The following is a 14,543-nucleotide window of genomic DNA, read 5'->3' as shown; positions in this document are numbered from 1 at the left end:
GACTTGGTATAAGATTAAAATGATAGTCCCCAATATAACGGCCAGTCGGGAATAATGTCTTGTATCATGTGTGTTCTTGATGACAAGCTGGTCAGAATGTTTTATCTGAAGTTATATTCGACCAAGTGGGCATCTGCGTAATGATTAGCAGTACAGTTCACGATCATTAGTAACCAAAAATTATCAATATTAACTTCTAATAATATATGCAAGCAAATAAATGCATTATGAGCCCAAAATCCTTGACCCATTATTTTCCAATGCTTGTATAGCTATTTGAGATCCAAAAACTCAATCTAAAACAATGCTTACAGAAAAAAGATTCAACCTTATGGAGTTGAATTCAACCATCACTTACAAATGGAAACTCTGTATGATACTGAGCTTATTTAGTTGTTTGATAATTCTCCTTTATCTTAATCCAAATGACCAAAATCTATGGTATTCCCCTGCCAAAAACAGCCCATTAGATGTAGCAGAGGCACCAATGTCGTCTACCACGATTTTCGAGCATCCGAAACCATCAATGTTATCTACCATTAGTCCACCAGCAGCTAGAGCTAGCTTGAAAAACAAAACCACCCAACTTGATGATTTCACATCTAATCAAGATGAGATCAAAGAACCGAAGTCAACTCAATTAGACAATACAGAAAAACCAACAATGAACATTGCTGAAAAGAAGTGCAATATCTTTGATGGAAGATGGGTCTATAAACCAGATAAAAAACCTTATTATGATTCAAATACGTGTCCATTCATTGAAGAAAAGATGAATTGCCAAAAGAATGGAAGGCCCGATTTCGAGTATGAGAAATGGAGATGGGAAGCTAAAGATTGTAATATACCATCGTAAGTATGTTGATAAACTTATGTTGCTCTATAATGTTTCTTGTAGTATACGTATTAATTGTAATTATATCAAGATTAATTATGTCATTTCTCCTAGATTTAATGGAAGAGATATGCTTGAAAGGCTTAGAAACAAGAGAGTGATATTAGTCGGAGATTCACTAAACAGAAATATGTGGGAGTCCCTCGCTTGCCTTTTATATACCTCTGTTCCTTCCTCAAGAGTTGAAGTTGATGCTAATGGTTCAGATTATAAGGTGCTGAAAGCAAAGGTAAATAAGATTAACTGTACTAAGCGAATTTATTTTCTTTGTTTATTCTTCATTGACATTATTTGTTAATTAATTGTACTTAATTGATTATTATGCCTCAAAGTATGTTTCCATTATATAAGGAATTAATTGTTAGTGGAGAACTAAGTTGTTAAGCAGTAGCTTTTCTAGGATTTGTGGTTTCCTAAACGTGGGTTCATGTTCCCCCACTCTTTCCTTAATGTTTGCTAGTTCTTAGTTTGCTAAACCTACTTTATTGTACTTATTTTTGCTAAATTTATTTTTACTCAACTTATTTTTGCTGAACTTTACTAATTTTTGCTATGCTTAGCTTATTTTGCTGAAACTTAGAGTAAATTTTTGTTGAACTTTACTAATTTTTGCTATATTTACCTTAATTTGCTAAGAATATAGTGTAGATTTTGTTCAATTTTACATATTTTTGTTGAGTTTCACTTATTTTGCTGAAATTATTTTTACTGAATTTATTCTTTTTGATGAATTTAATTTATTTTTGCAAAAATTAACTAATTTTTGCTGAACTTAACTTAATTTTACTAAATAAAACTTAATTTTGCTTAAACTTAGAAGTATTTATTAGTTGAGGTAGACAAAACCTAACATATGGATTTTTCTTTATCTAGACACAAATTTAGGAATGAAAGGGGAGGCCATTAGAGATGGCAATGGGTCCTGGACCCGGCCCAGGCCCGCTAGGATCCGACCCATTTATAAAGATATGGGTCTAGAAATTTTAGACTTGATGGGTCCGGGTCGGGTCTGGTTCCGGGTCCACATATGTTAGACCCAGACCTGCCCCGCTGACCCATTTACATATTAGAAATTTTTATACCCAAATGCTAAGGTTTTATGAGTTGTGATTTTGTGAACTTGTTAGTGTTGTAACTTTTGTAAGTTATATCATTTTAATATTTCATGAGTTAATTCTTAAAATTTTAGAGAATGCTTTAACCATGGATACAAGAACGTAAATATATTAGGGCGAAATTTTTTAATTACATATATTCAAAAATGTGATGAAATCTTAAAACTAAGAAGGAGCCATTTAAGACCCAGTTAGGACACAAGGACCCGCTAGACCTAGGAGATCTGGATTTGGGTCTGAAAAATCTAGACCCAACGGATCTAGGGCGAGTATGGGTCTGTGAAAAAAAACGGGTCTGGGTCCAGGTGGACCGGACCTAGATCCGCCCCATTGTTGTCCTTATCTAAATAAAAACTCTAAACTGATAAGCCCAAGCCCCAAAGTACCACACATTTACACACATGAATTATGATGCACTATAGACTATAATACCACAACAACTCTAAATTTCTCTCCTTAACCGTTGGTCATTCTCTAGTTTTCCTCCTTGCTTTTCTCCTTAACGAGTGGAACACTCTCTCTCCCCTAAATTTCCGTAAATCAATTCACCAAAATCTTCTCCAACGGGGAGAAAATCAATTCACATCTAAAAATTCATAAATTCAGGTGGTTTCTTTCTTTGTAATTAATATTTTTTGTGTTTTAATGTGGGTTTTTCTTAATTTTTTGAGTTTGTTGAAGATTTTTTAAATATGATTTTAGTGATTTCTTATGGGTTTTGTCTAATTGAATCTGGATTCTATTATTTTTCCTTTTGTTCTTATGGGTTTTTTCTGATAATATTATTCATATATGCATTCTAATTCTTTTGGAACAATTGTCCCTTTGAATTTTGTTTGTTTTTTCATTGATCTCATTGTTTCCTTGTATGATCGACCCAAGATGGCTTTGTCTTCTGTATAACATGCGCTCACTCTAGAGATATCAAAGGATATCCCTGCTTTCCCAAAATTTATAATTCAAACTACCACCTATTCAACATCACCCCACCACCCAACAGGACCACCAACACTTTCTCTTTCCATTGCAGAAACCACCACCCATATCCATCTCTAATTCCATGAAACCCCTTTTTCTCGCAGCACCCCTTTCTCTCTCCTCACCCACCATCGTCGATGAACCTCCACCCCAAACCAAACCTTCATCGCTGCAATGAACCACCCACGAGGCCACCAGGTGTGGCGTTGCAGCCTCCATCTTTCTCTCTCATCTCGCTTCTCTCTCATCTCGCTTCTCTCTCCTTAATTTTTCTCTCTCATAACTCTGATCTAATCCAACTCACATGATCTCCTCCTTGAAACCCTACTAATGGAGAAACATCCCAACCCTTTTGTATCTCCTCTCGAAGCTTCGCCACTCCATCACTGCTTGCGCAATTCATCGTTTTTGATGTTTAAGCGCTAAACATTAAGCTTCTGCAGTAGCTATGCTAATTTTTATTATTGGGATCCCTCAATCCCCTTCAAACAATCTAGTTATGATGCTTTTAATGGAGCTGCTGGTGTTTATGCTAAACCTAATTTGAAACAGTTCTTTTTTGTTTTGAAATTATGGATGTTTCTAGGGGATTTTGGGCAGAGAAAAGGGAGAAGGGAATTTCGAGGGTGGCTAGGGAGGGGATTTCGGGGTAGCTGGAGAGAGGGGGTGGGAGGTGGAGGGTTGGCAAGTGAGGGGGGATGGAATTTATGGGGTGGCTTGGGAAGGGGTGGAGGGTGGCACATGGGTGCCATGGGAGGAAGCAGATAGGAGAGAGAAAAAGACGAAAGAAAATGAGTTAATTAAGAAATTTAAAAGAGAATTTTTAACCTTTTTAACAGGTAATAAGTCACGAGGGTTTAATTTTGACAAAAATGATGCATAATTGGGACTGCTGAGAATTAATCCTTAGTTGGGACTTAAAATGGCGGAACGTCGTAGTTAGGATTGTTCCTATCAATATTTCCTAAATATTAAGGCATCTTTCTAAAGTGTGTTGAAACCTACATTAGAACCTTTGGAATCTTAAGGTGTCTCTCTAAAGTAACATGAAACCTTTCACACTATAACCGTACAATATTCACTATCCATTCGTTCTTTTGTGTTCAACCACTTCTTGTTTTGTGTGTTCAATTTTAAAACTAGTAACATAGCTTTTATGGGGCCTATTTTTGGACATGAACACAGGGCCTTCATAATGTTTGGGTCGAGGCTGAACCCAAGACGAAAACATGTTATGTTGCCACATGTACTCTCCCTTTTCAACACAATGAAATGAGATTATTGGACAATAAAAATGTGTGTATTAAGACTCAAATCCATGACCTTTCATTTAGGAAAGCAAATGCATTAACCAACTACTCTAGCTACAATCTCATGTTGGTCTTTGTGTGAAATTTTTTTTTTCATATTTTTGAAATAATTAACTACAAATATATATATTAATACTCATTAAGCTAATACTAATAAAAATGTTCTACCTTTGAGTACTCTTATATTAAAAAAAAAACTCTTCAAAATCTATAACTTCCTTAATTAACACTACTATACCATTTAATTTCATCGATTGTGTTCTTTCACATTAACCTAAATTTCAAAAAACAAGAATCTATTATATTCTTTGTAAGTAATTACTCTCTTGAAGCAGGGGTTATATTGAGGAATAATTCATATTATAATTTACTATGTAGATATATTGAAAGGTACGGGAAGATCATTTTTTGAGTATAATCCAATGCCGATAACTTTTTTCACTACTCCTTTGTTGATGTAAAACTTCAAATTCACATTGGTAAATGATTTAGGGTATTGCCCGAGCCATGACTAGTGCTATCTAAAAACAATGAAAAAATTCGCAGCTCGTATTACAATTGTTTTACTTCCCTTTCTTTGCAGGACTACGATGCTATAATTGAATTCTATTGGAGCCCATTTTTAATTGACTTTGATAAAAACCACACAAGCGAGAAGAAAGTTCTTGTGCTAGACAAGCTTTCACCCAACTCAAAGCAATGGTGTGGAGCGGATGTTATGGTATTCAACTCAGGGGCTTGGTGGACTCACAAAGGAAAGTTGAAAGCGTACGTATACGTATTATTTGTTTCAAACTTTTCAATGATTACATTCCTATTGTTGTGAGTTTGTGACCAGGTGCATATGATCATACTACTTCATCCCCAAGCATCAATATTTTTTCATAGAATGTCATTACCACCCATATGTGAAAGTAAGAAAGTAGTTCGAAAAAGAGATTAATAAGATGGAGAAGAAGTGAGTGCAACACATAATCTCTATTATATAAAAGAATTCATGAGAACTTCGTGTACATGTAAAATTAAACGATGTTCCCTTAAAATAGCAAACTCAACTTTATGTAACACAATCTAGCTTTAGTTTTATAACACTAATTTGATCATATCATGTTATAAAATTCTTTATTGTTTGAGACTAACAAAACTTTATACTACCAATTAAGTGGAAGATATTAATTGTGGCAAAGAAAATTATTATAAGTTGCTGAACATATCAATAATAATGTGTGGAAATGGTAACCTTCAGATCGTAAATTATAATGTCGACTCCTTACAATTCACAAGAGCTTGTTAAAATATTAGCAACTTTTAGATACAATTTCATTAAATTTAACAAATCAATACATTTGTGCAGGTGGGATTTGTTTCAGTACAAAGGACAACTATTGAAAAAGATGTCGACGGAGATGGCATATGATAGGGCCATGAAAACATGGGCGAAATGGATCCGAAAAAACATAGATCGAAATAAAACAACTGTATTCTTTAGGAGCATTTCCGCACAACACAACGGAAAGCAATGGTGCTTCAACTCAACACTGCCTTTTATGGATGATTCCTTCGAAAAAACATTTCCAAAATCATTAACAAATATTATTGAGCGCTTGATAGAAGGAATGAGCAAATTACAAGTTAGGTACTTGAACATCACCAAGCTTTCAGAGTACAGAATTGATGCACATTCATCAGTGTATTGGAGCAGCTGGAAATGGAAGATTGAGGCGAATAAAAGATTTATTTCTTCTTTCGCTGATTGTATCCATTGGTGCCTTCCTGGATTACCGGATGCATGGAATGAATTATTATATGCTTCTCTTTTTTTGAATAATTAAGGAATTACATTTAATGTCTAACAAAGCAATAATTAGATTGTCATGCACAAGCTGTACCATAATATATCTAAGTTCCTTATGAATATATTTTAGAGAACGTATTGTGTCGGACTCGTCCGACCATAATCTTGGTCGGACGACTTTCAGGTGGTTCCAATTTTTTTCAGGTAGTCTTCATTTTTTTCAGGTGGTTCCAATTTTTTTTCAGGTAGTCTTCATTTTGTTTTTAGTTAGTCTTCTTTGTTTTTCAGTGGGTTTTTGTGCTTTAGTTAGACTTACTTGGGTTTCAGTTGGTCTTTATTCTTTTTCAGGTAGTCTACATTTTTCTTCAGGTAGTCTTCATTTTGTTTCAGTTAGTCCATTATTTCTTTCAGTTGGCCCATTATTTCTTTCAGTTGGTCCAACTGAAAGAAAAGAAAGTCCAACTGAAAGAAAAGAAAGTCTAACTGAAAGAAAAGAAAGTCTAACTGAAAGAGAAAAAAAGTCTAACTGAAAGAAAAGAAAGTCTAACTGAAAAAAAAGAAAGTCTAACTGAAAGAAAAGAAAGTCCAACTGAAAGAAAACAAAGTCCAACTGACAAGAAAACAAAACACTAACCTCTACTTTCTCTCACTTTCTCCTTCTTTTTCACATTCTCCTTCTTCTTCACAAAGCTGAGTGTTTTAGATTCGTCTAAAGTTGTGCTTCAACAAGAGATTGCTCCTGCTAGAGGTACAACTTGCAAGTAGTTCTTTAAGCTGTAAACTCCCTTCTCTCTACCAATCCCACTCATTTTGTACCCGCCAAAAGGGATTGCAGCATCAAAAACGTCGTAACAGTTTATCCACACTGTACCAGCTTTAAGAGCACGTGATATAGTGTTAGCAGTATCGATGAACAGAGGGAGAAAGATAGAGAAAAGGAACGAGAGAGGGAGATGAGGGAAAGAGAGAGGGAAAGAGAGAGGGAGAGAGAAAAAGAGCGTGAGAGGTTCATTTGGGTCAGCCCCTCTGACAGTAAGTATTTGGTCAGACGGTCTGACCCAATACTTTCACTATATTTTATAAGGAAAGTTGCCTATGTATAGAGTTCTTGGTTTACATGGTTTCCTTTTGTATTTCATATAAATATTGTGAAAAGATCAATGAGAACAACAAACCTTTACCATGAATAATAATCTTTACATGGTATCGCAGCCAGGCGTATCCTTTTTTTTTTTTTAACTTCATCATGGCCGGCGACCAACAGTCGCCACCACCAGACACCACCAAAACTAACATAACCAACCCCTTCATCCTCGGCACTGGCGATAGGTTTAGGGACTTTATCACCCTACCCGACTTCGCGTAGACAACTACAATTATTGACAAGCGTCATACAAATCGCTCTTGAAGTTCGCCGGAAATTCGGTTTTTAGATGGCACCATCACTGCTGCCAAAGCTCCTTATACAGTGTCAGATTGGACCACCGTAAATGTCATGATTGTCTCTTTGATCATGAATACCATTGTCCATTGATCCCTAACTTAAAGGTACACTAACTAAATTTCGCGTGGCACATCGTTTATGGGACCCTTTCAAAAACCCGTTTTGCTACTGTTAACGGAGCACAATTTTAATCAAATAAAACCAGCTACTGCTAAATGTGAACAACCAAAATCAATAAGTGTTTCAACTTACTATGGAAAATTGAAAGTTTATGGGAGGAATTAGAGTTGTCAATTCAGTTACTCGAGTCAGGTTCAGGTTAGGTCATCTCAGGTTTCAGGTCATTTTCGGTCAGGTCGTATCAGGTCATTAAATCAAATAGGTCCGGTGCAGGTCGGGAACGGTCGTAATTCGGTCAGCGCTGTCTTGGTTAATTTCTTCTTTTAGGGTTCGATCGGGTTCGACGCAGTCAATTTCGGGACATGTCATCTTTCGTGATCATGTGGTGTCGAATCGGGTTTATTGCAGGTTTGTAGCGGGTGCTTTCAGGTTCAGGTCATGCGTGGGTCCGATACTTATAAGGTTAGGAAGATAACAGTTCGGGCCAGGTTCAAGTTAGATTCAGGTTGGTAGTTATCAGGTTGTACATACTTGGTTTCAGATCACTTTCGGGTTGCTTCGAGCACTGAATAGGTCGTGAATTTTGTGTGGCACTGCTTCAAATTTGTATCATTATTTAAGATTTCATTGAAAATCAATGCTTGAATAATTCATCTAGTTATATGCCTTTTTATAGTAGTGTTAGTTTATGATTTATGCTACTATGTGGTGAAGTCAATGACAATTCGAGTTATCAACAATCAACAAGTCGGGTAAAATCGGGTAACATGTTGCAACAAGTCGGGTATATATAATCGGGTAACGCGTGTAGCAACAAGTCGGATAAAATAATGTACCAGGTCGTAACAGGTCTAGTAGAATCAGGTAACGCGTCGCAACAGGTCGGGTCAATGACAAGTTATGTCGAGTTATAATCAGTTTCAAGTCCTAATCATGTCAGGTTTCGGATCGGGTTCAAATCGTTGTCAGGTTAAATCATTTCAGTTATCGGTCTTGTTTGGGGGGGGGGGGATCAGTTCAGGTCATAGAGTATCGAGTTAAGAGCAGGTATCAGTCAGTATCGGGTGGGGTACATGTTAGGTTGCAGGTGACCTATTTTGCCAAATTTTCAGGAACAAGTCAGTTATAAGTCATTACAGGTTGAGGTCGGGTTATCAGATCAGGTCATTTTTTGTCAGCTCTAGGAGGAATTGGCTAAGCACGAGCATTTGATTTCCTACTCTTGTTATCCTTCCTGTATGCATGACTCTAAGTACGAACAAGTAACAACACCGCGAAACACAAAAACTCCATGAAATTTTTATAGGACTTTATTACTTTGAATATTACAGTCGTCTACGGACTCACATTCTTTCTAATGAACCTCTGCGCACCTTAGACCGTGCATATCAACTCGTTGTTTAAGATGAGCGCGTTTGGTCCTCTCAATCCTCTCCAGCTGAGAAACCCACTTATGTCCTCGGTTTTTCGGTTAAAGCTAAACCAAGCCAGGGTCGCGGTACGTTGGATAGACCAACTTGTATTCACTGTCATAAGGTTGGGCATGAAGCCTCTATATGTTGGTCTTTGTTGGTGTTCTCCCATTGCAAGAAGCACAGACAAGAAGTAGGGAGTTGTTTTGAAATTATAGGATATCCGGACAGTTGGGAATCTAAGGGTCGTGGCTCGTGCAATCCAGCTAGACATGGTTGTGACTCCATCAAAGCTCATGCCATGTCAGCCATGAATGCCTCATCATCATCCACTCCTTCATCATCGTCTTCTGCTGCATCTTCATGTTTGTTCACTCTTGATCAATGGAAAGCTCTTGTTGGGCTTTCTGGTACCTTAAAACTCTCGAATGAACGCTTGAGTGGTAAATTTGACTCCACTTCGTAAATTATTGTTACTGGTGCAACCCATCATGTTACCGGTGAGATGTCTTGGATGTTTGGTTTAAGTCATATTGCTCCTTATCCCGTTGGCCTGCTTGATGGGGATCCTGTACTAGGTACTCAAAAAGGTTATGTTCGATTGCTCTATGTTACACAACCCACTCATGATTTTAACTATATTGTACAATTTAATTTTTCTATGTGTGCTATACAATACCATACGAGAGAGCTGATCGGAATGGGTCGTAAACAAGATGGACTTTACTATATCAATGGAGGTGACAAAGTGCATCTAGTTTTGATGGTGTTTCTTCTGAATTTGATCTCTAGCATCGACGGATGGGTCATCCTCCGGAGAAAGTAATGAAGTTACTACCTCCTCTATGGGGTCATAAGGATAGTTTGAATGAAGCATGTGAAATTTGTTTTCGTGCTAAGCATTTTAGAGATAAATTTCCTTAAGTGACTTTGGAGCTACTAGGATATTTGAGAAAATTTGTTGTGACTTGTGGGGCCCCTACATACATGTTCTTCTTGTGGGGATCGCTATTTTCTGACTATTGTTGATAATTTTTCTCGAGCTTTTTGGATTTATTTGATTGAGGTTTTTTTTTGTATGTTTATGACTTTGTGGCTATGGTTGATAGACAATTTTCTCAAACTATTAAAGTGGTTCAAAGTGATAATGGCATTGCGTTTGTTTGTTTGCTTGAAATTTTCTGTGCTACTAGGATTCATTTCCAAACCTCTTGTGTTGGCACTCTTCACAAATGGGGGAGTTGAGTAAAAGCACCAACATATTTTAAATGTTGCTCGTGCTTTTCGATTTCAAGCTAATCTCCTATCTATTTTTGGGGTGAAAATGTTCTTGCTACAACTTACTTGATAAGTCGAACTCCCTCTTCTTTGTTGAACAATAAATGTCCCTTTGATGTGCCTTTTCGTTTTTCTTCCTGTTATGAAGCTCTTCGTACATTTGGTTGTCTTTGATTTGCTCATAATTATAAAATTAAGGTAATATATTTGCAGGACATAATAGGAAGTGTGTATTTGTGGGGTAACCTTTTGGTAAAAAAGGATGGCGATTATTTGATCTTGATTCCACAATTTTTTTTTCTTGTGACATTAAATTTTTTGAGGTTGTATCCTTTGTTGTCTCTGGAGGATGTTAATATAGTTTCGGAAAAATTGGTGCCTAATGATGCGTTGGTTCATGGTGATTTTGAGTATGTCTTGCTTCATGATGATTCTCCTCCCCCTGCATCATCACCTTATTCTCCTTAACCCAATTTTCTGTCTTCACAAAATGGCCCAACTTTACAAAATGTCTCACCTCAACAAAATACTCCAACTCCACACAATGTCTCTCCTCCACAAAAGAATCCTAGTCTAATTTTTTTCCTTTCAATCATTAGTGTTGGTAAAATTAAAGTTTATATTTTTTCTCTTTCTGAAATAAATAGTGAAAACAACTAGTCTAGTGTCACTACCATAAAAACCAGTAGTTCCTTATAATTGCATCCATATGATAGGATCAACTCTATTAGTGTTGAAAAATTGCAAGGACCTAGCTAGTGATTACAAGTTATGGAAAAGATCCTTGGAGATCATGCGGTTTGGATTTCAAGAGCTATGTTTTGTAATAGGTAGTGTTACTAGAGATGCAACAAAGTACTGAAATAGGAAGCATTATCAAATATTTGTAATAACATGGTCATCTCATGGATCCTTGCTCATGCAATTAAAACTATTATAAATAAGTCTATAGTATTTGTAGAAATATCTACTCAAATCTCGAAGCTGGAAAAAGATACCTAGTGAGCAATAGTTTCGGGAAATACAAGCTGAAGCAAAGAAATTTGTGAGACTAAACAACTTGGTAAACTTGTAGCTGAGTTTTACACTGAGATGAAGAGTCTTTGGAAGGAGCTTGATTCCTTAAACATTTTTCATGTTGTTAGTAGCATGATAATTGAAATGAATGCCTTCATTATTAATGCTCTAACTGTGCACCAAGAAGAGATGAAACTCTTATACTTTCTCAATGGACAAAATGAGAGCTACCACTCAAAGAAGTAACATCTTCATCATGTAAAAACTTCCAAGTGTACGTTGAAATATCTTGTTGCAACTTACAACAAAAAAAATCCCAGAGGGAAGTCATGAAACCACTGAAATTTGACGAAGAAGGTAAATGGCCTTGTAGTTGGTATCATGTGGTTAAAAACTTTGAAATGGATGATGATTTTGATTAGGAAGCTAGGCAAAGGAGGTGTAGCTATAACAAACTTAGTCATGCTACCAATAAAACTTTTCTAAAGAAGGTAAGTTAAGACAGGGAGATTTTGGATCTTAGGCGTCTACAAAGTTAATCTAAGATGTCTCGTCGTAGTAAATAAGATACTAAGAGGGTCAAAATAAGGAATAAATGCATATGTGTCAGAGTTGAAGATCAATAGTTGTTTGATGAATGATTTTTGGTTCAACTTATTGGTGTCATGAATGAGGAATTTTCCTTCTTCTTAATAAATTTATGCCTAATGGATAGTAATCTAAATTTCCATCTTTATCCAAACAAGGGAAATGACCTCTTACTTGGTTGTGAGGTATGAGATTGCACAAGGCTTGGCATCTGCCTCATACTATCTAAACCATGATTGGGATCAATGTATTTTGCTTACAGACAAATCAAGCAATGTTGTGCTTGATTCTAGTTTTAATGCCAAGCTCGAGACTTTGGGCTCATAAGGTTGGTTGACCATAATCTAGGTGCACATGACAATTGTATTAGCTGGCACTTTAGGGTATCTAGCTCTGAAGTGTGTCATCACTGAAAAAGTTACTAAGGAGTCTGATGTCCTTAAATTAATTTTAGAGTGGTAGCTTTTGAAATTGCATGTGGTAGACGACTTGTTGATCAGGGATCCAAGTGAATATGGTGGAAAAGATGTGAAACCTCTATGTGGAAGGTCTCCTTCTCAAAACAATCGTTCGAGTATTAAAGAAGATAATACTAAAGATTCAATCCATATAATTTCTCATCTTGACACAAGGTAGTTATTATATCTAATAGAATAATATTATTGTATCCATACTAATACCAATCCGACCTATTTCATAAATAATATGTGACCTATTAACCAATCAACCAAACTAGTTTTAATAAATAACATCTTGTTGTAACATGAAAGCATATAAATGTTGACTTATCTGGCTAACATTGATCATGATAAAATGAAACAGTTGTATGATTGAATATGAGATTATTTAGGACATTACATATTGAATGATGAGATTACACGTTGAATTTCTGCTAGTAGACCCATAATTTTAAAAAAAAAAGTGTTTACGATTGTTCCAGAAGAAACGTACAAAACATAGGGTAGATTTAGAACAATTATTGTATGAGGTCTATCTAATGCTAGATGTAGAGGCGTATATTAGATCGATGTGAATATCATGAGTCGTTCCATAATAAAAACCAGTTGTTAGTTGCTGATACCTTCTTCTCGGTTCTTTCTTCTCCTTCTTCCATAATATGAGATCGAGAAGGAAGGGATAAGAGGGCCCCATGGAAAATGTGGCCAAATCCATAATAGAGCCTGATCACAATACCGAATTGATTATATTCATGCATAAGCATACTAAATTACCTAGTAGAAAAGATTAAAAAATTATTACAAAACTCCGGCTTAAAGCATAATTCATCAATAAATCCGGTGCTTAATGGTTGTTGCATTCTAGTGTTCTGAGGAAGGTTGTTTTCTCGAATTACCAATCAAAGACTCGAAGGGAAATTTAGCAATGACCAAATTGAGTGCTTGATGGTTATTGTGTTGTGTTGTTCCTATCCAAAACTTATTCTTCTACCTACTATGAGGCAAGCTATATATGCACTTAACTCAGAATCTCTTTTGCCTACCTTGCCTACGAAATTCCCAGTTCCCATCTACTTTTCATCCCCAATGGTCGCGACAGCTTTGAATATCCCATCCTCATCAACAAAAAATACAGTCAGTATTGATGCCACCATCACTTCAACTCTGTCAGTTCAGTCAAGCACTTCTCCTTTGTTTTCTAGAGAATGCAATGGCTAAACTTGAATCAACCTCTTTTCTACATTTACCTCAAAATAACCTCTTTTCTATATTTGACAGGAGAAAATATGGCATTTTACGAACTTTCCAACATCATATCTACGTCAAGCTAATTTTTTGTTTTGTGGAAGATTTGTGTACTCTTCTACCCAAAGTTGAGAATTGATATGCTTGACATTGAGAAAGCAAGGGTTCCAGAAAAAAAATTAAAGAAGTACTATTTTATTATTGTTAGTTATATATTATTACATATTATTATTGGAGTATTTGTTCTATTAATGATGAAAAGCCTAGTCAATAATCTAAATAACTTTTCCCCTACTTGTCACTTTACTATTCTCTCCTTTTTGCCCTTGTAAAAGCCCAAATAATTGCTTTCCTTAATGAATTTATTTCCTTTACCCACAAGGAACATTGATTACTATACTCATGTATACCAGATTTACAATAACGTGTTACATGTTTGATTACGCATAACTTGAATATTTGCTAAATATGGACAAATAAGAGTGTGAACAATGTGTATGTAAGTTCGGTTAAATCTTGCTCATGATGAATAGTATAGATTTTTATGAATTTTTGAAGCTTTTAATAAGACAAATGATATCTTATTTTTGGGATCATTTATGTGGATAAGAAAGTTAATTTTTCGCAATTTGAAGTATTCACGATATTATTTGTTAAGAAAGATTTGTTATTTGATTAAGTTACCTAGTCTGTTAGATGACAATCTTAGATATCTTTTATAAGCTTTAGTAAGACTATGAGATAATTGACCCAACTGTTGGGAGTAGTTTGTATATTTATTTGCATCCTCCGTTTTCATAAACAACGAGAATACAAGCTAACATTTCTCTAGTTTACATCATGGTATCAGTTTTTCCAAGCTAATGGTTTAGAGCCTCGCACTGAATT

At 35.7% G+C, this 14,543-nt stretch overlaps 1 protein-coding gene and 1 pseudogene across 1 annotated transcript; one reads left to right on the top strand and one right to left on the bottom strand.

The window, feature by feature from the left end:
- The first annotated feature begins 232 nt into the window (after nucleotides 1-232).
- LOC109134719 (protein trichome birefringence-like 42) lies at nucleotides 233-6,234 on the top strand. The gene is made up of 4 exons (XM_019248778.3): nucleotides 233-852; nucleotides 950-1,124; nucleotides 4,882-5,066; nucleotides 5,653-6,234. Exons 1-4 carry the CDS (start codon nucleotides 305-307, stop codon nucleotides 6,128-6,130), a joined length of 1,386 nt encoding a protein of 461 aa, XP_019104323.2. The 5' UTR covers nucleotides 233-304; the 3' UTR covers nucleotides 6,131-6,234.
- Nucleotides 6,235-12,641: 6,407 nt separating this feature from the next.
- Nucleotides 12,642-13,239, bottom strand: LOC125496471 (protein TIC 214-like; annotated as a pseudogene).
- Between the last annotated feature and the right edge of the window lie 1,304 nt (nucleotides 13,240-14,543).

This window comes from Beta vulgaris, chromosome 4 (genome assembly GCF_026745355.1).
Source record: "Beta vulgaris subsp. vulgaris cultivar EL10 chromosome 4, EL10.2, whole genome shotgun sequence".
In the NCBI taxonomy this organism is placed as follows: domain Eukaryota; kingdom Viridiplantae; phylum Streptophyta; class Magnoliopsida; order Caryophyllales; family Amaranthaceae; genus Beta; species Beta vulgaris.
The sequence above is the reverse complement of the archived record's forward strand: the minus strand, read 5'-3'. Positions and strand labels throughout refer to the sequence as shown.

Excerpts from the sequence above, each read along its gene's own strand:
- LOC109134719 (XM_019248778.3), top strand. The coding sequence starts at position 305 with ATGCTTACAGAAAAAAGATTCAACCTTATGGAGTTGAATTCAACCATC. Across the intron at positions 1,125-4,881 it reads ATAAGGTGCTGAAAGCAAAG|GACTACGATGCTATAATTGA; the intron begins GTAAATAAGATT and ends CTTTCTTTGCAG. Across the intron at positions 5,067-5,652 it reads CACAAAGGAAAGTTGAAAGC|GTGGGATTTGTTTCAGTACA; the intron begins GTACGTATACGT and ends ACATTTGTGCAG.